The sequence below is a fragment of the Poecilia mexicana genome, unplaced genomic scaffold (assembly GCF_051168715.1).
Source record: "Poecilia mexicana isolate PSO_F unplaced genomic scaffold, ASM5116871v1 scaffold_19, whole genome shotgun sequence".
Lineage (NCBI taxonomy): Eukaryota > Metazoa > Chordata > Actinopteri > Cyprinodontiformes > Poeciliidae > Poecilia > Poecilia mexicana.
Genome location: NW_028263388.1, coordinates 9,567,688 through 9,590,657, shown reverse-complemented (window position 1 = coordinate 9,590,657; position 22,970 = coordinate 9,567,688). Strand labels below are relative to the sequence as shown.

The window sequence follows — 22,970 nt, the reverse complement described above, 5'->3', positions numbered from 1 at the left end:
TCAAAATGAATTTCTGAAGTTTTCTGGTTACTGTAGTTGACAGGGTTTTTTTTTATTACTTTATCAATTCCACACAGCTAAGCTTGATAAACATCATAGAGTTACACCACCTACTGAAGTTTTATTGAAAATTTAAATAATATGTTTCCTTTTCAGTCCACTGTATTTGAAATGAATATCTTGCATTGACTGTGTAGAGTTTCTATTGATTTACATGTCATAAATCAATAGAGACCTTAGCAGGTTTGTAATATAAATAATAAGGTGGCAAAATTAGATTATTGCTAGCAATGCTTCTTCAAAACAAGACCCTTACAAAGTGAGCCTTTTTTGTCTTTGCTGAATATAAATCTAGCAAAATGTAAAGAGTCCATAGACATGCTGATAAAAATTGTATATATTTGCTTACAGTGATTTTTCTGAGTGTTTCATGCACTTGTTTGATAAACAAGTGAAATACTCTCCTAAGTGATGCGAAATATAGCTCATTCTCAATTAGTTTGAAAAGGTGTGGAACGTCAGAAGACCAATCGATCATTTTCTACAGGATATCCACAAAACAGGGTTTTACCCGTATATGTATCTGCTAAGAGGAAATTCCTCTACATTTTGAATTGATTTTGGCTGCTAACCAAGGGTTTCTGAAGCTACAGTCTCATCCGGTAGCCGAATGTCCTGCGGTATCAAATGCACCACCGTGATCAGGATGATGCGTTTCACCTGTTTGGTCCGTGAAGAGTAATGTACAGTTCGGTGGTTTTTTGTTTTTGTTTCTTTCTAATAAAATAAACATTTACCAAAACGAAACATTTTTATTATGAAGAGCAGTCATCTTTTTAAATGAAATAGATCTGAAAACGTCACCCGACTGTCTGTCATGTGAAGTACTCGACTGAATTGTCGGGAAAACTATGAGAAGCTGCTTTCCGGTGTGCTTAGTAAATAAAGGTCCAGGTGAGCTAACAATTTCATTGTTTTAACAACGTGGCTGCCCAACACAGTTCTTATAGGCATTATAAGGCATTATAAGGCCTGTATTATGTGCTTTGTCACCGTGAACCACACAAAAACGTTTTGTTTCTCAGTAAGAGTTTACCTTAATCATTTTAGTTAAATGCAGCTAATAGCATTGTTAAGTTTTTAAAGCCTTAGCAGCATTGTTTTCTATGTAGGTGGAACAAGCTGGCTGTAACGGGACAGAGTAGCAGGACATGAATACATGAAAGTGATTTTTCAGACATTTTTAAGATTACCATAACTCATCTTTATGAATTTGCATTTGAGATTATCTATAGTCCTGTGTTATTTACACAATTATAAATACTTTGGCTGGTTAGAAACTAACCAAAATAGATTAGGCCTCAACAAAGATTTTAATATTTATTTATTTAGAAGTGCTATGTCTGTTTTTACTTATTTTTTTAACCTGACTTTGCCTTTGGACTCTGATACAAGCTTTTTGCGGTTGTTGCTAACTGGGCGTCAGATGTTTAGAGATGGACTACTGTTAATGCACACATGCTAATTAACGCTCTCTTTAAAATGGGCTAGGAATGCTTATGCTGAAACACTTTAGAAATGCTATTGGTCTTTTAGACCATGCCAATGTTCTTTGGAGATATTCTTTGTTCAACTGCTTTCAGACACATCACATGGTCCCCCTGTGTGTTTTTTAAACTCAAATACTTTCTCAGCATTTATTTATTTATTTATACTGTAGAGAACCTGCCTGTTCGGTCACACTGAAACCTTCCACAGCGTGACCCAGAAAACTGGAACTGCCTAACGAATGTGCCGAGAGAGAATGACAGCGTGCGCCATCTCTGAGTCAACGAGGCCAACTCAAAGAACGGCGTGTCGAAATTCCCCACCCGGCCGACCATGCAACAGAGAGGGAGACTTGGCTGGACTAGCTGTCCATCTGTGTTGTTGAAAAGGAGGAATGAGTCTCATGTTTCAGGTGGGACTCTCCTTGTTGTGCTGCTGCTGTGAATCTGAAGGAGGCTAGAGTGTTTTATGAAACTGAATTGCTTTTCAAGCTCCCACTTTTCATGAGCGTTCGAATAGAATCAGAATGATTTGGCAGGCTTTTTTTTTTTTCCTTTGGATATCTGAGAGTCTGAATTTGATCCGGTACATAGCAAATTAGCTGAATGTTCACTTAAGTGATCAAGAACTGCAGAATTAACACTGTTTTTGTGTTGTACATCAACACAAAAATGTCAATACTGGACTTGATAAAAATGGTTGGTCTTATTTTCTCGTGGTTCATGTTCTTTCATAGGTTCTTGGATGCAATACCTTGTTCAGTGTTCATTCATAGGGATGTTGATGACGGTCAAAACAGTGTGTGATGAAAAGCTAACAATTATCAAAAATAAACAGCATAGTTATACCTTCCAACTTCTCTACTAGGGGAAAAGAACTGCACAACATAGCTCTTCAACAGCATCAATAGATATTGTTTCAGGTCTCCGTGAATAACAATATTACCTTTATCTCAACAGTCGTTTAGACATGTAGATGTTAGATGTAAGGGATGATTAAGGGCTGGGGATGTTTTGTTAGGTGAGCTGGTTTCTGCTGAAAAGACTTGCAAAGGCTTTGAATCCTGCTTTCATCATCATAGACTCATTGCTATGCACCACACCAGAAAAACCTTGACATTAATCTCCCTACAGTCCTGTGCTGCTTTGTTGTCACATGCAATGTATATTAACTATGACAAAGATTTTACTTTGTTTCTTTAAGAACAGACCGAACAGTTTCGCTCTTCACTTGCACCTGAATTATTTATTTTAGAGGGTAGTACATTCAGTCCTCTGGGGATTTTTCTTTTCTTGAAAAATGTCGATAAATTCCTGTAGCATTTTTGTACTTTAAAGGCATTTGGAGATTAAGCATAATTAACTTGTTTGAGGTTTGCATCATGTCATTCCCTGCTTTGATTCTTTCTTGCATATTTGAGGAATTTTGAATCTGTCATGGCAGCCGTTTTGCGCTATCTAAACCCTTGCTCTCACAAATCTAATTCCACAAATCTCCTCCTTGGAGCTGCCGTCTCCAGCCGAGCTCCAGCCCCACACAGCTCCACCAGACTAGTGGCAGCAGCATTTGGCAAACACCTGGTGGAACTGCTGAGATTATCATGCATACTTTAGTCCAACACTCCTAAGACCGGTTGTAAATGGCTTAATGGAAGAAGTGTGTTGTGATGAAGTTCTGAAGGCAGTGTGTCAAGACCTAATGGCAAGACTCAGGTCTTGGCTAATGTCTTGTCTTTTTCAGTCCATCTTGGATAAGTACACTTTTATTTGTAAAGTGCCTCAACACTTGATTCTCCCATTTTATTGATGCATGTTTATACTTGAGACAGACCCAAAGTTATGATGGGGAACAATTTCAATTAAGTTCTACCTTTTTATATTAGCTACAACCTGAGATTAACACTTTTAACCTAACATCTACCCTTTACTCTTTACCCTTTAATTGGCTGATTTCTCAATATATAGAGACAATATGTTTTTTGGTTTTTTTTTTTTTTTTTTGGGGGGGGGGGGGGTTGGTTTGTTTTGGTTTTATTGCCAAACGTATTAAAAATAAAATTCAGGGCTCATTCATAAATTGAGAAGGGGTAGTTGATCCTGTTAGTAGGTGTGATGCTGTCTTCTGGTGACAGTGATTGGTTGATGCATGAGGGATACAAAAAACCTCCAATGATCGGTTGGTAGAATTTAAATAATACAACTGGTACAAAAGGCGTGTCATGATGATGAAGCAACAGAATCAACATGTTTGATTCTACTCTATTTATATCTCCATTACTTTTGATTTGTCATGGATTCTCACCATCCTGGTCATTTTACTCATCTGTTTAATGTCGCTGCTCAGCTGTAGGCAATTTACAGTGATTGCCTGCTTGTAAAGTTGTTGTTCTGGTGAAACGACCTACATAAAATGCCAGTACAAAAAGGAGTCGAAAACCAAACATTGACAGAGGAGCAGTGCCTGCTGCTGGCACAGCTCTATCCATTTTACAGTTAATCTTTGCTTTCTGTCTCTCTCTTCACCATCTTCCCTCGATTAAGACGCTCTTAGGTTCACTAAAAGTCCTTCTCACTGCTCCTGACAATTTGTCACATTAGGAGCTCTCTTAAAGCCTAAGGTGCTTTGTGAATAACTTTTCTTACCAAAGTAAAATCCTAAAAACTTTTTGAATACCAGAAATTCAAAGATTGTTTTCTAAAATAACATCACAAGAAGCTACTTTTAGTGTGGCAAAAATAAAAAAGTAGTGTAGTAAACTTTTGATATTTTTAACCCTATATACCCCAGTTTATTTTATTAAATGGAGTTTAAAAGATAGTTAAGTATGGTAGACTTAAAGTTTAGATCTTTTCAACCCCAAAGGTTGTTGCTGACAAGAAATGAGACGGATCTCTCTACAAACTCACAATATGAAAGGAATATAAATTCAGATTCTTTTTTCTTGACCCCAAATGTATTTTTATTTTTAGAATAACAGATTATTTTTCAGTGTTATTTTGAAATGAGACATTTACATTAAGATCATTTTGCCTTCAGACAATTTGGGTGATGTCAAATGATAATGTCATGACTCTTAAGCTTCTGTTTGTTTTTGCATATTGTTGGATGGAAGCACACCTGTGGGTGCATAGGTACGGTAGTGAACAAAATAATACAATTTCAACAACATTATCATGTGTGCTAGTTGATGAAGGTATTTAAAGATTATGGTTTGTCAGCTGTCCTGACTGTAGAGGTTATGTTATGAAATGTATATGGCATATATTCCTCAAACAGACTTTTTTTTTTCTCAAGTTGGAAAGAATAGATTTTTTTTTTTCTGGCTAGAACATGTCATGCTTCACAAGTAAAGTGCAGAGCTCCTGGAAAGTCCTAATATGGCTCTTCCTCTGCAGCATATGTCAGTTTAGTAATCACACCCACCTCATACTTATGAGCAATCACACTCTTATCTGACACCTCATGAAAATAGTTCTGCTAAGATGCGTCAAGAACAAGCTGTGAGAACTCCCATACTTCACTTGCAAGAACAGAAATATAATTTTCTCTTCCAGTCCTAGATGAGAACGTATTTTTTCCCACTGTGATTAGAGCAGATAGAGGTTCTCTACAAGGTGCCTGACAATGGGATAAAGTCGCCATACTTTGCCAATTGACTCCTGGAGATGGGGGTGGGGGGTATACCCCATATAGCTTTTATAGTTGGATTTTGGTCAGAAATCTTAAATATTGTATTTTTTTCTATTGTTTTAAGCTGTGGAGTGTGCACAGAACCTGTTTAGGGTAATTAATACAAAAATAAAATGGTGAATATGTCATGTTTCTATTTTAAGATTTACATGTGGTAATAAATGTAATTATAATTTTTTCTTCATTGTCTTTTTATAATGAATAAAATCTATAAGTTTTTTGTTTAAGTTCAACCGTTTTTTTAACAGTGCACCACTTCGATTTTTTTCTCTGCTCTTTTTTTCTGTTCCCATTTTAATCCACTGACTTCTTTCTGCGCTGCTTTGAAATAAGCCGCATCTGTGAGAAGCCACCAGTACTTTAATTACTGCGACACGGACAATATTTAAAACCCAAACATGTCAGACCATATCCCACTCCCCCCCCCCCCCCTTCTCCGTTTCTTTCTCCCTGCAATGCGCGCGTTCCGTCCACCTGTGTCCCTGCCGACTGAGGGCGCCTCGATGAACCGCGTAGGATCAGCCAGACTCAGTCTTGGCAGGAAAGCGTTCATCATCTTATCGCCAATCGATGAAAAACACAATTTACTTCTCAGAGGACTTTTTAAACCAAAATCGACTTTCCTCTTTAATTAGTTTTAGTCGTCAGTTTAGATTTCTGAAGGACCCACAGGCGCAGTTGTCTCCTGATGGCTCCGGGGAGTTTATTTACAGTTTCCCTTGTCTCCTCTCAGCATGGTGTCTTGCACACTGAGCCTTATACTCGGGATGCTTGGATACAGGGCGCGGTGGAAAGACGAAGCTGCATCACTTTTACTAACTTTAGAGGAGGAATAAACGGAAACTGAGCGGTGGTGGATTAAAAATAAAAGCGCAGACAAACCACTAACCAGAAAGGAGGCTAGGGAGGAGTACATGACGGACTGACTGAAGGTTGTACGAGGGCACGCATCAGGTTTTTTTTTTTTTTGTTAAATTATATTTTGAAGACCGCTCTTCGGTAGCAAGAACTTCTGCCCTCCCTACTAGAAAAAAACCGGACAAAAATTATCTGAAAAATGCCACATTTCAGATCTAAATATAAGTAAAAGGAAAAAAAAAAATCCTCAAAACTCTTAATTTGAAGTGCTCCCCGGAAGTTTAGTTGCCACATTGTCTAGCTTGACGCTGGCACGTTCCGGTGACGCGGAGAAGTCTGGATCGGAGGCTTGCACCTGGATGCGAGTTTTGCCGAGTTGTGGGTTCGTGTCCAGGTGTTAGACGGACCCCACAGCTTACCCAGTAGTTACAAAAAAATCTGTCGGTGTTATTTTTTACTTTCCCACATCTTCCTGTGGAAGAAAACAAACAAAAAAGAAAACCCTCCCAAAGATTTTTTTGACGCGTCTGTGAGGACGGGATGTCCGCTGATACGTAAAGAGGACGGCGCCGGATGGATGAGCGGACGGATGGATGGATGCACTGGAATATTACTATGAACTAACTGCTCGGAGGAATCTGCTCTTGGATCTTTCTCTCTGGAGTTCTTGATTGTTTTCTTCGTGATCTGTGAAAGCCATCTCCCCCGTCCTGAGGATCTGATCACCTGCTATGCGTCTGGTGTGGATGATACCTGGCGGAAGGTGTTCAGCGGGATCCAGCCTGACAGGACACAACTTCAGCATCTGATAACCCAAAGCCCCGCTTCCCATTCGTTTTGCCCCATTTTTATTTTAAAACCCCCAATCGTGTGCGTGATGCGCGTGGAATGAGGACAGATGATGGATATAATTTGGGAGCTATTGATCATTCTTCACGCGAATGTTATTGTGTGCATATCAGGTGAGTCATGGGCGTCGCTTGCGCCTTTCTGGGCAGGTGCAATCAATATGGGCAGATATAAAATATGTTTGACTGAGATTAACGCAAGAGTACGGGACTTTGGGGACTGATGTGTGACGGGGTGGGGTTGGGTGTTGAGGTGTGTGTGGATGAATAGAAATGAATCCACTAAAAATGCGTATTGACACCTTTTAGATCGTGTTTTATTTGGCTTACTGCATCATTCACTCTCTGTGTGATTGTTTTGTTAAAAACAGATATTACATTTTCTCCAGTTTCCAGGACTGGATGCGCAGCCCTTGACGCATGGAGGACACAACGGGGCTTCAAAACTGTTAACAGCTTCAAAGAACACGTTCAGGCTTTAGGCGCTTTTTTTAAAATTATTATTATTATTTTTACTATTCATCTACCCCCTCTGGTATTAATGAAACCTCGGCGCTCCAGAAACTTCTGAGACTGGAGCTTTCGTGCGCAGCAGCGCGATCTGCGGTGTTGTCGCGCTGTAGATTGCGCCCTGCGTTAACGGTTTTCTGTGGACATGTTGACGCGCCTTTCGGTTCTTTCATTATTCTGTAGTTTTTACTGGGTTTGTTCATTGCTGGTCGCATAGATGACTTCTAGCTTTGACTTGTGTTGGAAACTGGAACGCTGGAAATATACGGCAGGTGGTGTATTCAGTCTTTCTAAATGACGCAAATCTGGGAATTTATGGCAACTCGTGCGTAAATTCCTGTGTCTGCGTACTGCACTTGTCAGGTGAAGGGGGATTTTTAAATATTCATACAGACTTTTTTTTTTTCGTTATGAAGATCACAAAACACGATTTGCCTCCACCCATGTTTCTTTGATTATCTTCACTTCATCAAAATGCCTTTTTTGTTTGAGAAGTGCTTTTGCCATCTTCCATTTAGCCTTCCTATTTCCTCTCTTTTTTTTTCTTTTTCTATCAATTATAAAGTTGGACTAAAATTCATGCCAAGACATTAAGTTAGATCTCTTGGGTTATAAATATAAATAGTGGAGTTTAAGTCTGATACAGCTTCAGGGGAGGAACCCTTACAAATTAATTCTCACCATGTGTTTTCAGTATTTAATGGAAAGCTTTTCCAATGCTACATGGTTTCAATCAAATGGTATGTCTGATCTATAACAGGGACAATCATAAAACAATTAAAATGGGTGACACGCTGTAAAATACGTAATCTTAACAGTACTTCCACAGTTAAACAGTTTAAGGCAGAAGGTTGTGAAGCAGGTTAGTGGTGTTGCCTTTGATGTTGCTGTACTCCGTCTGACGGCAGCAGTTCAACAAGTTCATAGGGAGCATGTGTAGAGTTTAACAATGAGAACCATGTCCCTGCAGTAGATCTGAAACAGATGAAAGGACGCTAAAATCACTTTTTCATCTCCCCTCATTGCTTTAATTCTTTTCTGCATGTTTGAGAAATCCTATACTCCCCCTTTAGCAGCCATTTGGGGGTGCCTAAACGCTTGCTCTCACCAACCGCCACGTTTTCCACACACCCCTTCTTCGGAGCTGCGGTCTCCAGCTGAGCTTCTGGCTCACAGGCACTCCTGCATAAAATCTTCCCTATTCTACTCATCCAGATTAGCGGCAGCAGCAATTGGCACACACATGGTGGAATTACACATCTGTTGAGCTTATCATACATACTCCTGAATGGCTGTAAACTGCTTAATGGAGGTGATGGCGGAGTGTGGGAAAGAGTAGGAGCTTCTTAAAGAGACAGACGCTCAGTTTAAAGACATTAAATTGCAAAGTCGAATTTCTTTTCAGTTATTGAATATGTAGCATTTTCATAAAAACTGAAAGTAAGTTAATATATTATGCTATAAAATATCACTGTCTGAAAAATGCACAATGCTTCCCCTTTAAAGGAGGGAGTGATGGTGTGTGTATATATACCATATGTTCTTGAGTTTGACTACATGCAAAAATTCTGTTAGGTTCTCTTTAAGTAAAAGAGAATTACTGGGTTATTTTCTTTAACCCAGAAACAAAAAAAAAAAAACAAAACAAAACGAACTACATTTCATAAATGGACAATATTATGTATTTTTCAGGCACAGACATTTTATATCACAATCAAGTAACTGTTACCTTCAGTTGTAAAAATGCTGCATATATCAAACATAAATAAAAGCAAATTGATTTCGCAATTTGAGGCTTTGAAATTGACCTCTGTCTCTTTAAGAAGCTTCTTGCTCTTTCAGACGCTCCGCCTTCAGTACGTTATAGTGCAGTATACAGCTTTTCTTGGGAGCATTTGAATGAGAAGTAGTTTGTGTTTGAGGGTGAGGAGTTTTACCAGATTGATGATTGGTGTAACCACTAGGCTGGTGGAGTTGAGGCATTGTTTTGAGGGCAAGCATTTAAAATGGCTGCTATGGGAGATTAAGAAATCCTTCAGACTCGCATGAAATCAAAGCAACACTGCAGGTATGATTTTGAATTATACTAAAACATGATATAAAATTAAATTTTACATAATATTCCCCTTTAAATATATTTTTTTATTGCTGTGGGGATAAAAAAAAATCCTATATTTAATATGATTGAATGTCTAATGTAACTGATTCTGATTTTGAATTTGAACAAAGGGCTCACAGCCTATTTTTCAATTATACCCGGTAAATATGGGGTTGCATGTTGGCGATAGAGGAGGTGAAAAAGGAAAGTGTAATTCAAAGCAGGTAGACATTTGGGTCCATCAGCTTTTCACACCAGAACCGGCACCATTCAGGTGTGAGGAGTCCCTTGTGTGGTCAGAATCTATCTCATGTTACCTCATTTGGATCACTGCCTATGCAGAATGGGTAATCTCTGCACACCACCTGTTGATTCAGTCAAAAGGTTACACAGACTGGAACTTGCAGATTTACAAATGGTCATTAGACATTTCAGTAAGGTAAAGCAAATTTCTGTGCAGAAAATTTAGTGGAAATTATGGAAAAATGCAAAGTGGGTGCACAGAAGCAATTCTGCAACGGAATCTCGTCTATCTGATCAGGTTTAATTTAAGTTCAGTTGAACTAAACTTGTTGGTTCTGTCGCCTGAGTCATCAGCTTTGTGCTGGCAGCTTCTGGTCTGATGTGTTATCAGTCTGACCAGAGGAAAGCTTTGTGTACTTGTCCTCGCATCACTTTACCAAGCTATTTCAAAAAAATGTTTTTGTCTGGCATTCTATATAGTCAGTGTAAATGATTTATAGATCTCCTGCTTGGAGCTGGTTTGCTATCAGATTTACATGTCACTCACTTTTTAAAGTTGTGACTGTGAATTTATCATTCACTGGTTTCAAAACTTTGTGAATTTCTAACTCAAAAGTCAGACTTTTTTAAATGTCTGACACATACTGACATCCTGACAGCCATTTAAACAAACATCTTTTGATTGTGACAGCACAGCAAGGTCTTCAAAACTCATATCTTGAAGGTCTCACGGCATTATCTTTAGGATAAAAGGTTCATTTGAAGATGTGAATGTATCTAAAGTCACTTATTCAACAAGTGCAAAAGTTCAGATCTAAATGCTTGTATGCACGATAGAATGTGAACACTAAAAACTGCTCTGTTTGTTTGTCCAGGATATCTAAACTTTGATTTGTGACCTGGCATGTTTGCTAGCCTTTTACAGCCGTGCATCATCCGTACTTATTTGACTCAAATTGGTTGGTGAAACTCTTCATAATTATTTGGGACTGTAACTAATTGGAGGACTTTCTTTTTCATAACGGTGTCTCCTTCAGTGGATGGAGCTGTATTTTCTGAGCTGTACATGGTTTGAAATCCGGTTAAACCAGATTTCTTAAGATGTCTGTTATGTAGCACAGTTGAGCATGGGATTTGAACATGACTCTTATCAGCGCTAAGACTTAAATATCTGATGCAATCGAGAGCCAGAGCTTGGTGCTGCTTTCACAAGGAGGAGACTTGCTTGGTGGGCTCTGAAAAGATGGAGCTCCATGTGTAATTTTGAGATGAGATAAAAAAAAAAACATTATCATTCGTATAATTGTAATAGAGTTGAAATGCTTAAACGTAACAATGGAAACAAATAATTAAAATGTCCACTTAGCTGTGACAAAAGAGCTGGTGTATTAGTAAAAACAAATTATGGCTACAGATTACCGTGGCAACAATTAGAGAGGTAATGATTACATGATTACATTACACACTGAAGCCTGTGACTTCTTGCTGAGGTTTTCACAGGAGAGGCACAATACAGACACACATCTGATCAGCATGCAAAGTAACGAACGAAACCGAAAGAAATTCACAACAATCCTGTCAAGATTAGTCACACAGCGAAGCACTGACTGTGTGAGGTTTGAAATGAAGTCGCATCATCCAGTCGCGCCATCTTCTCCGAGGTGGAATGGTTCTGAGACTGAAGAGCCGGCTACTCGTGCTCATGTCACACTACCAGCTCCCAATCCATGCCTTCTAGAACTGAAGTGGATGTAAATGCCTAAAACCAATCTAAATCCTGTGTTCATAGAAACCTAAGAACTGCAGTGCATTTGAAATGAAGTTGAAATAAAAAGCATCATTCGCCAAGTAGTGAAGCATGCCTTCTGTTCTCAAGCCTCATGCACAGCCAGATCTGCTGCCACCATAACGTTTGAATAAGAGAAGCTAACTAAATGCTGTGAGCCATCAGACTTCACCACATGTCTAATATTTTTTCACAGATTAAACAAATGTCACCTGAAGACACTTTATGAATGAGCCCTAAACTTTGGTGCAATTCAAATCTCTTTGGTGCTTCCAGTGTAGGTCCACAATGTTTCTGGGGATACCAGCATGAAGTTTTGACATCACCAACGGACTTGGACTGTGTAGTACAAACAAACTAATGTGTTGTTTCTGAATACACAAGTAAATATAATAATATAAATGTTATAAATTATCATGGTTCTCAAATGTTCGTGACTTAAAAAGGTTTCATATTCCGTTGACAAACTTTTTTTTTTTCTGATATGAACTTTTCTGACCAAATATGTCCTTTCAGTTTATACTTGAAGAGTACAGGTGGATAAAGAGGTTTGTTGGCTAAATTCAGAAGATGGTTTCAATGAAAGTCCAGAGTTTTCCATTGCATGCAGCTCTATCAAATACTCTCCCACTGTCATTTTGTTTTGAAGTTGAAAGCATTTACTCTTGAGAGGTCAGAGATCAGTAGGTGAGAATGCAGGGTCTCTGTTTTCTTCATTTTTCCAGCAAATTTAGATCATTTACCTGGTGGTCACTGACTGACCGTGTCGGTGACCTCCACCAGTTAATGGCCTCTTGAAAGATTTTCCTTTTTTTTTTTCTCTAATTTTTTCTGAATTCCATTTATAGTGAAAAAAAAAATTAAGGTGATATCAATAGGTCAGTAATGGACATCAGTCATTTTCCTTTTTCCTGCCTCTCAGTTGTAATTGACTTTTCATATTCTGAAAATTTAGTTGGGGATTTTTGTGTGGATCTTCAATAACTCTTTGAAGAATCTAAATTAATGAATTACATTTAATTTCCCTATTGCATTAATAAAATATTGAATTGAATAAGTGAATCTCAACTGAAAACCTTCAAACTTCTCAGTGTAACACACAAGGAGCACTTTATTTAATTCACCTCAATGGGAGGAATTCCAGATAGAGCACAGAAGGAAATTGAGAATCTAGTGGAATGAAGTGATGCTCAGCCCTTAAAGTGTTCATTATTCACCTTCTTCAGCTTGATTGTGTTGCTCCCTTACACAGCAGTCACCTGAAATATAAGCATGACACAAAAGCACAAACTGAAGTTATATTGTAATCCCTTTTTCTGTTTTATGCAAACTTAATTAAGGTTAAATTGGTGTAACTTAAGACAATTTGTGACTTGTCCTGTATACTCAACACTTAGTCTTGTATAATACGATAAAAATCACAAGACCCAACCAGTTATATTTTCCCTTCTCCCAAAGAACTTAAGCGAGGATTATGATCACTTGGTTTTGTTTAGTGCACTTTATGGGTGACTCAGGATTGAACCTCTTAGGCTTCTGTAAATCGTAGGGTTAGGTATTATTTGGACCATCTTCTGACATTTCTTTCCCTGCAGTTTCTCGCTCTTACAAGAAATCGGGCATAAGAGCATAATTATCTTGAATATGGAATCTTCCTGTTATTGATTGCTAATTATAATCCAGGAATAATGGACTGAAAGGCTTTGATGTTCAAGATACTTCATACAGCTCTCTAGAGCCTCTAATGTACATGTGCATAATGTTTGATAAGTAGACTGTGCTGCACTTTGATAAGTAGATTTATGATTAGTGTTCAGTCTTCTAAACTTTGGTTGCTTAACTTTAGGTTTATAATTTGTAGAAATATTTAAATTAAAGGGTTTTTTTATAATAAATCCCCAAAAGTGCTTAGAATACTCAATACATTCTGTTCAATAATGTAATATGAAGAAAAGTTGAGATTGGGCATGTTTGAGAGAGAATGACACTTGAATGAATAAATCAATCAGTTGGCTTAATTGCCTTCCTTTGGAACCAGTTTTCTTGTCCGCATTAGGGAAACATTGGATCACATGTAATCAAATTTGAAGTCAATACCCCATTATTTGCAAGCTGGTCTTCATGAGAATTAGCTTTCCAAGTGTCATTTTGGGGATTGTAGAAAGACCTGTGTGACTGTTAAATGTGTCCCAGGGGATGAAGCAGGACTCAATCAGTTCACCCCGTTTCTTTTTCTGTTTCTAACAAGTGGTTAATTTTTTTCTATTAGTAAACAACATTTTACCTTTAGATCCACCCTTATTTACTTTGAGTATGGATTCTTGTGGGCTTTGACATCAACAACTGTCTAATCCCGTAAGATAAATTTCAGTATTGTTGAAACATTTGAGATGCACATTCACTCTAAACCACGATCAGATGGTAGGACGAATAGAGAAAAAACCACAGAAGGAATGGTACACTTTAGACTTAATTTGGTATACAGATATTTTCATACAGACCAGAGAAACCTCATAAATCTAAGTCCTTGCTTGTAGGGTAACTCTTGTGCTATTGGCTTACCATGGAAAATCCAAACTAATTGACAGGCCAAGACTCTTCAATGCTGGTGCAAGGTCTGTTTAATAACGACACCATATCATTAATCTATCTCTATTTCTGTTATTTATATCAGAAACATATGGTAACATGCCAAGGCAGTTCATGCTGGGCAGCTTTTGGTAACGGTACCCAAATGAGCAGCTGCTGTAACTGCATAGTTGTCCAGGCGCTTGGTCGACTCTTAAAGGTGCAGTGTGAAAATGAACTAGACCAAATACAATTGAGGCATGTTTCCTCATGCCTATCACCATGGAGTTGAGTACACCTAACTATTGTGGTGTGAAAGCACCATTTGATGATTTTTAAGGCCTTGATATACCTCTCAACCATCCACTTGGATCTTGCAGACAAGCATGTGCCGTTATTCATGCTCTTTTTAGCTGAGCTGAACAACTGTGTTCCACTCAGATTTTACTACAGCCTCCTAGGAGCTTTTCTTTTACCCATCACTTTATCTGCTCCGAGTTAGTCACCACACTGATTCAGAGTAATATCGTCCCTGTAAGCACATTCATTTTTGGTCACAAAAATCTCACCTGAATACAGATATCCACAGGAACTCCCTGTGGAGCTCAGTGGGTGGGTGCAGATGACAACATTTTGAGGTCAAGTGGACTGAGAAATAGGAATTGGGCTGAAGTACTAACACTTGACAGATGTTAATAAGCCAAGTTTGCATGCTATCTTTTTTTTTTTATAATGCAATTTAAATATGATTTTTTTTAAATGTCATTAAAAAAATTTCACATCTATTGTTTCTGTTTTATTCCATTTTATTTTACCTAAGAAAATATGAATAATGGAATAATTTTCTTTTATTTGGTTGGGTGAAGCCATTTATTATCAAACAATTGTGTTTGTTCCTTTTAAATCATAATGGCAACATAAGTTAACCCAATTGGCTCAGTCCTGAAGTTGAAATAATCATGACCATGTATTGCCCTTTGCCATGCAGACATGTGGCTTCACTTGTGCCAAAAAGTCTCCAGTCCAAAGTGAATCCACTGCACATTTGAGTTTTCCCCAAAGAGACTGAGATGGTCATTCCAGAACCTTCAACTTGGATCATCATTTTTGGAACATCAGGGTTTCTCTCTTGTGCAGCTTCATGGCTGCTGATTCCAACATTTTCTGGAATATTCCCTGATAACTTTTCTCTTGTATAAATCTGGAGCAAGTTCTCAGTACCTTTGTGGCTCACATTTTGCAATATTGTAGGCAGACCACATTTGTATATAGCAGTGAGGAGTTTATACTACTTTCCTCTCAAATGTAGCATTCACTTTTGGTTTTTAAGATCCCTTGGGTTAACTTTTCATGCTGTGCTGTTGACATAGTAATCTCACTCTTCTGGGGACTAAACTAAACAGGCGGTTTCTAACTGCCTCCTTATTGTGCATCTTGAAACGGCAACATCACCTTTTTCAGGTTATGTTTCAGCTCAAACAAACATCCGTGTGGTTGTGGCTAAAACCTTTTTGTTTTACAGAACCGTGGCTTCTTAATCAGAGGTTGAACACCTCTGGCGTTCTCATTTGCTACATTTTTCACCCTCCTATTTTGGACAGTTTTGCTAGCTTTTCCAGCAGATCCTTTGATTATTCTCGCCACATCCCCATGGCTCAGAATCCTGGAACGCCTTTGCAGCTCTGGATGGAAATGGTTGAAAATAGATTATTCATTTCTCATTAATTCCCTCACTGTATGGGTTCCTCATTCATTTGATATTATTCCTGTAGGTATTCCATGGGTCTCTCATGGATCAGATCAAAGTATTGGATGTTCAAAGACCCCTATTGTTTGCCTCTTGTTGCAGTTGGCTGCTCCTGCCCACTGTGATGTTGAAGGAGAAGAAGCAAGCCAAATGATGCTTCTGGTTTTATCCAATCAATCGCATTCATTCGACAAAGCCATTATGCATTGCCTTTTTATTGTTATAGCGATTTAACCTTCCTGCTTATTTTCTTTTCTGGCTTGTCATTTGAGGACCCAGGTATACAATGACTTCAAGTATTGATTATACCCTATTATAATCAGACCTTCTTTAGGCTGTTCTTCTGCTATTATGACTAAGCATGAATAAGAGAATAGGCTTGCCCCTACAGCACACTCTGGCTGTTTCAGATATTCTTAAGAAACAAAAAAAAGATATTGATTTTTTTTTTTTTTTTTTAGTAGGCTTCGGCCTGTGAGATCTATAGAGACTACTTGTGTGTGCTTTTACACAGCTTATTTCTTTGATGGCAAAAGGCCAGAACTCAAATAAGATGTGATGTAGAAGGCATTCATAAACTATCACAGTATCTTCTATCCTACAGAATTAGTTTCCTTCTATCTGACTGGAAAAGCTCTGAGTATTTTAAACTGGCTTTCATGTGGAAGGCATCTGAGAAACCCTGCACAGAAATCTATAATGTTACAATGGCGTATAGGGCAAATATGCATGATGCAATTAAAAAGAGAGCTCAGACTTTTTACATTGTGGGGTTATGTGGTGTGGTTGTGAAGACTCACTATCTTACTCTCCCTAAACTCGCAGAGTATTTACTTTAACTGTTGCTATGGTTTTATTAAGTTTTACATTTTAGTATTACAGCACACTGGCAGCAGAGAAAAGTGGAGAAAGAAAAACAATTTAAGGTTTTTGTTTTGTTTTTTTACCTTGCTCCACTGTGTTGCCTCACAGCAGGTGGGCTTCCGGTTCAAACCTCATCTGACGCCTTTCTATCAGGGGTCTACTTGTTCTACCTGTGTCTCTGTGCTCCAAAGCCTGTGGGCCAACAAGAAAGGTTAATTGGTGGTATGATTGTTGGCTGAAGGTGTATGTGAGTGTGTGGGGGTTTGACACACAGCAACAGCCACAGCTTAATTAACCTCAAGACCCCTGGGTAAAGATTAGCTGTCAATTTTAGTTTCATTTCCCCGAGGCCAAAACGAGCTGGAACCACGTAGTCGATCTTAATGTGATTGGTAAAAGGTGTATTGTTTCCGTTTTGATAACTCATTTCTGGTTAGTGGGTGTGCACTTTATTGAACCATGTATGGTTGAATGCATGTTTAAGATTGTATCCACTGGAAAAGATTGTAGTTTCTTGAAGAAAATGCATGATACCCTTTTTAACATGTTTACTGCAAGAGCTTGATTTTTCAACTTTATGAAAAAGTCTCTAAACCGTCTTGAAACCAGAAAAGTCAAATATACGCATTTATCTTTAAGTAGATTCAGATCTAAAAGTCTGGTGGTTTTGGTTCATTATTTTTTCCCCAAGACTTGAGACGAGGTATGAACTCTGTAGCAATGTGCCTCTTCATAGTCATGGTCTCACTATCGTGACCTCACTTTATCTATTATTAAAACACATCCTGCTATCATTTTTAGAAAGTTCCAGGAAGGGACTTTCACACGCAATGTCAAGGTAGTAAAATAAAATGGTAATAAAATATTAAGTATTCAGAGAGAAATAAAGAAATGGGACGTTTAATGAAAGGTTTGAACAGTGCATATGATTAAGAGATGAAGATGGCAAAACATAATTGGTATAAACTCTCAAAAGCTATGCATTTTCTTCTACCCTATTATAATCTTGACTAAGTTGAACACTTTTTTGTCTTGTTTTAGGAGGTGCTATTCTTAAAAACAATAAACAAGGCACCAAAATCTCACATTAATACATTCAAATCTGACTCATTCAGTGACATTTAACCCAAGGAGCACTGAATCCAATGTTTTCATTATTTTAACATTTGATTCTTTAAACTTAAACAATAAACTGGAGCTGCATCTATCATCATACAATAATGTAACTCCCATACAAAATAACTGATTAGATGGGAAAAGCACCATCGGATGTAAACTGTAAATTTCCTCTCTTTGTCACATGTAGATGCAAATGGACATCGGTCTGTGTGCAGAAAATGCATTTAAAATTTAAAGGCTGCACTGAAAAAGAAAATGGGGCTAGAGCAACAAGTCAACTCCAAACAGGTTGAGGTTTGAGGATTCTTCAGGTGAACGAGGTCTAGACAATCATGCATGAATACCTGTGCAAAAGTGGAACAATAGCATCTTTGGCTCTGATGGAAGGAGGGTGTGCTCAGAGATCATATTGATCTGCTGGCACATGACGACGAGTGTTCTATTATTCTTCAGATTGCCCAGAGCGATCATCCTGGAGCTCCACGCTCGCTCCAGAGGGAAACTAGAAGGGGCCGTACATTGTCTGTGCAGCTGGAGCGGGCTGACAGTCGAGAATATCACAGTAATGCCTCATCCGAGCCGTGCCAGCCGTATGGAACGGTCTCGGATACATAAGGTTCTCTCACAGTGGCTGAACAGACAGAAATTAAATTGTAATTTTCTGTGGTTTTTATGTGAGAGGAGCTGTCCATTGCACTCTTGTTGGTATGACGGCACTGTCTGGAAGTCAATGCCTCTTTGTGAATGAAAATATTTCCATTCAGTAAATGTGAAACTTATTTGTGATCCCTAGGTCCCTAGAAAATGTAGCAGTTTGTGGTTCAAAACCCAATCCCTCCAGATGGAATAAACTTCCACATTCCTCACTCAAAACAACGTTCAACCGGCTGATCCAAGAGGCAATTCCACAATTACTTGCACTGATTAGGGGAATCAGTTTTTGTCCCAAGTAGAATGCTGTATGAAGCAGAAGATGAATGGACAGACTGGCTTGATCGGTGCAGAATCCCTGCAATATGCTCTGCTCCAGTTGGTTGTGGTGAAGATGGGGCTGATTCAAATAGTAACCTTTTTGGAGTTGCAGTTCTTTCTACTTTATCTTGCAACCCATTCCTATGGACCCGAGACAATTCTTGTGAACAAAATAAAAGCTAAGTTACAAGCAGCAGTTTTTTATTTATTTTTGTCATTTTAGCTGTTAAAGATAATCACAGCCTACCCTTGGAGAACAACATGACCTCAGGGAAGCTTAGAAATTTTAAATGGCGCGATGAAATCAGAGGGTAGGGGCCTTTGGTGTATTGGTGACAATAACACGTGTTTCCACCAGCCGGACCATATGCCACCAAACAAGCATGTTACCAAGGACGCTCGCAATCACTCCTGACGCTATGAGTAAACGCAGCTCATGTTTCAAACCCCAGTGGCATATGGTGTCCGCAGTGTGTTTCTGCTTGAATCTCTGCCCATTCCCTTCGTTGCTTCTGTCTGGTCAGTGTCGCCGTGCGTCTGCTGCCCTTCTGCTCCTTTTGATTACCAGCCAGTTAACTTTAAACACCAACAGCTAATGCACTGCAGCTCAATTCAGTCTGGAATTTGCTTAGAAAAGCGTACTACCCTCTATAAGCTGTTAAATCCGACTGGGGAGAGCAGACGTTATTTATTGCTCATTGAAAATATGCTTCTGTTTTTTTTTCTTTTTGTGCAGTATTTAGAATTTTCTTTTAAAAGCTATTGCCAAGACTTAAAATGAGTCAACCACGGCTTCCATACTGTGGAGTAAAAACAGTCACATATGAATAAATGTATATCCATCACCTGTGGATTCCAAGTGCAGTTCCGCCCTCTTCCCCCTTTGAGCACTGATTTGGTCTCCACCGATACTTCAATTAGATCCACCTCATTAGCTGCTAAATGGCTTCACTATGTTTCACAGCTTGGAGCAGGCTTCATCTGTAGAGAGCCTTTTAGTGGATTTAAGTGTTGTTTTACATATAAACAGCTGCCTGCTGCTAATTATGTAAATGAGAGTGGTAAGACTGTGGCATGTTTAAAAAAAGAAAAACATAGTGTTTATGTCAATTAAATGTATTTTAACCATTTTGTATACTTTTTATCACTTGCTAAAGGTTTATTTGGTCAGTATGTAGTGCTGAGCTTCATGATAGCTAGCACACACAACAATTGTAGCTATTGTATGTTGTAGGCTACTTTTACCATCACGGTGCCCTGCAGGACACTTCTTCAGCCCAGCCAGTTCAGCACTGGCTGCTTAATTAATTAGGGGGAAATTACAATTATTTTGATCAGTATTGAAATGGAAGTTGTTTAGCCAATTACCCATTGATTTTAGACAAACAGAATTTAAATTTCCCTGTGCTTTTCAGTAAACCTTCCCATTACTTTTAATTTATATATTAAATGTAGGATATGCATGAAAAAAAAAAACTCCAATAAATTAAACAATTTATTAATCTTTTACGTGCACATAAAAAATCATTAAGAAAAACAGAATTAAAAAAGCATACACTATAAAATATACTTTTTAGCACACAAAGTCCTGGAATGAAGTTTGTCATTCTTTTCATCCTAGCATATCTTTTTTTATTCCTCTTTGCTCTCCTCTCTTCTGTCTTGTTCTTCTAGTCTTTCTTGATGATCTAATCTTCTATTGGTGTTCCTCTTTTTAATGTTAGTTCTAATGTTAATGCTATAATAAAAAAATGTGTTTTTTTATTATAGTGGGTAAGAATATTACTCACAACTCACATTTTAGTGCCCTATGCTAATGAAATATTCTCTATTTAGTGTTAGGCCAATATATTTAAATTCCAGTCACTTTTAACCAAGGAGGAGCATTTTAGTGTTGTTGGTTTTGATGCATATTCTGTTCTTGCATTCCATTTCTTTTTTGTGTCTGATCTCCATTCTCCGTCTTCTTCATCCCTTCCCTCGTCTCCTACCTACAAACTTTGCATATCTTATAAAGTCAGAGCTAATCAGAAATATCTACCATAAATTTCTGACTTTTTCTACATATATTTTTTAGAATGAGGACACAGGGTTCTGAAAAGCTGAGTTGGGATAACTCTCAAAGTTCGACATGAAAATGGTATAGGACCCTGATATTGATTCCTAACGGCCTTTTTTTTTTTTGTCATAATGACAGTTCAGTTTAAGAGGAAACTGCAGAAAGAAGGATCCAGCCTCTAAAATGAGGCAGAAAAATAAAAAAAGATGTTGCTCACAGTGACAAACTTACAATTATCAAGAACTCTTGAATGATCATCTCTGTAATTTTGGCCAATTTGTGTTTTTCATTTGACTGTTTTGGCAGCATTTGTCTCCCAGGCTTTCATCAACGTTGATTTCACCCACAGTTATTACGCTCCTTATGTGCTGAAGAATTTTTAATCTGTTACATTTTTCTCAGGGTTAAATTTTTCAATTTTTGTGGCTTATTTGTGTGTGTTCGTGTTTTTTTTTTTTTTTTTTTTTTTTTTTTAAACTTCTTGAATTTTCAGTTTTTGCAATGTTGTCAGTCACTGGAAACATTTGACCAAAATGCAAATTCAGTTTTTAAAATGAATTTGGCTAAGATTTGCACTACACAACCATCTTAGAAATTGGTAGTTTTAACTGCCCTAAAGCTGATGTTTTATGTACTTTAATGTTTTATTTTCAAATTAGCTCTTCAGTGGAGCGAGTTGGCTTTGTGTGGCTGCAGAAAAATGTTCATGTCTGAGCTATAAGCGATAGCCCAGCATGGGTTATTGTAAAGTTTGGAGAGAAATGTATGGAAGTAGATTGAGAAGAGGATTGATGCACACTGAAATAGAAATGTTTCATTGTTGTAGTGCTGTACCATTTGTTTCCATAAATGTTATCTAGTCATATGGCTTAATGCGTTATGTTAAAGAAGACATTTTCTAAATCATGTCTGCATTTCCTGAAGTACTGATTGATTTGGGAGCATACAGATTACAGATGGTCACTTGACTGGTTTTAAACAAAATCTGGAATATGGCTGATCAGCTACATTTATCTCTAATATATTAGGTTGTAAGCTTGACCTGATGAACCGTCCAGATTTAAAAGAAAAAACATTAACATGACCATTATGCAGTGGAAATGGGCAGAACCAACTAGTAATCACCTATTGGGGTCCAAAGTACATTTACCAGCGTCTGTATTAGTGACATCTAATTCCTTACTAATAGAATTGGTGAGTTTCAGGCATAGAGACAGGAATTTATTAAGTATTTCTTGGTCTTAAAGAAAATTACTAGAAAAATTACCCAGTGAGCTACAGTTATGTTGGGAATTTCTTATCGGTTCAGGAAAAAATGGTAGCCAGTTTCTGTTCACACAACATGGAGAGACTTAAAGTAAATGGGCTACAGCTGCAGAAGACTGCACCGGGAGCCCTTCCTGTTAGCCATCTACAGCAATGTGAAGCTAGTGCCAAGGAAAAGGGACAACAACTTGATACTTTCCAGATAATCTAAGAGTTTAATAAACATTAATCCCTTGAGATGTCTTGTAATTTTTTTTTACATTGATGATGACCTCGCTCCCTTACTAAAAGATTAGGCACTTGTTTGTTAGTGAGTTTTAAACTCTACCTTAACTATTGTAATACTCTGTCTCTCACAATCCTATCATTGTATTGGTTCTAGGTCACTCTACAATTTCCACAGGCTCTATGAAACTGAACTACAAGAGATCAGAAAAATGTTTGGTCTAAGGCTCTTGATTTTAGCTTTACTATTCAGATGGTTGTCAGAATTTGCTGTAAACATTAAAACATGGATCCTTGCTGCCTTGTGTCAAAGGTCCAGGCTGCTGCAGCTGGTGTACTGTGTGGGAGGTATTTGTGACATACACTGAGCCCTAAAACCCTAGTTGTGCATCTTGTATACACCACAGAATTGTAGCATAGTGTACCCATCTTTTGATGCATTATAATATACCATGTTGCTAAGCTCATACTGAGTTTTTTCTTTTTTGAAGATGGTGATATGTTCAGTGTTCTCAAAAGTTCGTCACAGTCACCAGTCCTCAGAGTTGAGCCCTTTTTTGTGGTGGAAC

At 38.0% G+C, this 22,970-nt stretch overlaps 1 protein-coding gene across 2 annotated transcripts in view; it reads left to right on the top strand.

Moving 5' to 3' along the window:
* Nucleotides 1-694: 694 nt before the first annotated feature.
* Nucleotides 695-22,970, top strand: part of ca10a (carbonic anhydrase 10 (inactive)a) — a 264,823-nt gene continuing 242,547 nt past the window's right edge. The window contains exon 1 of one of the 2 annotated variants that reach the window (XM_088016503.1): nt 695-954. In XM_088016503.1, the coding sequence (XP_087872629.1) occupies nt 912-954 (43 nt within the window). In that variant the 5' untranslated portion in view covers nt 695-911. Of the gene's footprint in view, nt 955-5,732; nt 7,059-22,970 lie in introns of those variants that run through there. The other variant, XM_088016505.1, reaches the window with a different exon arrangement.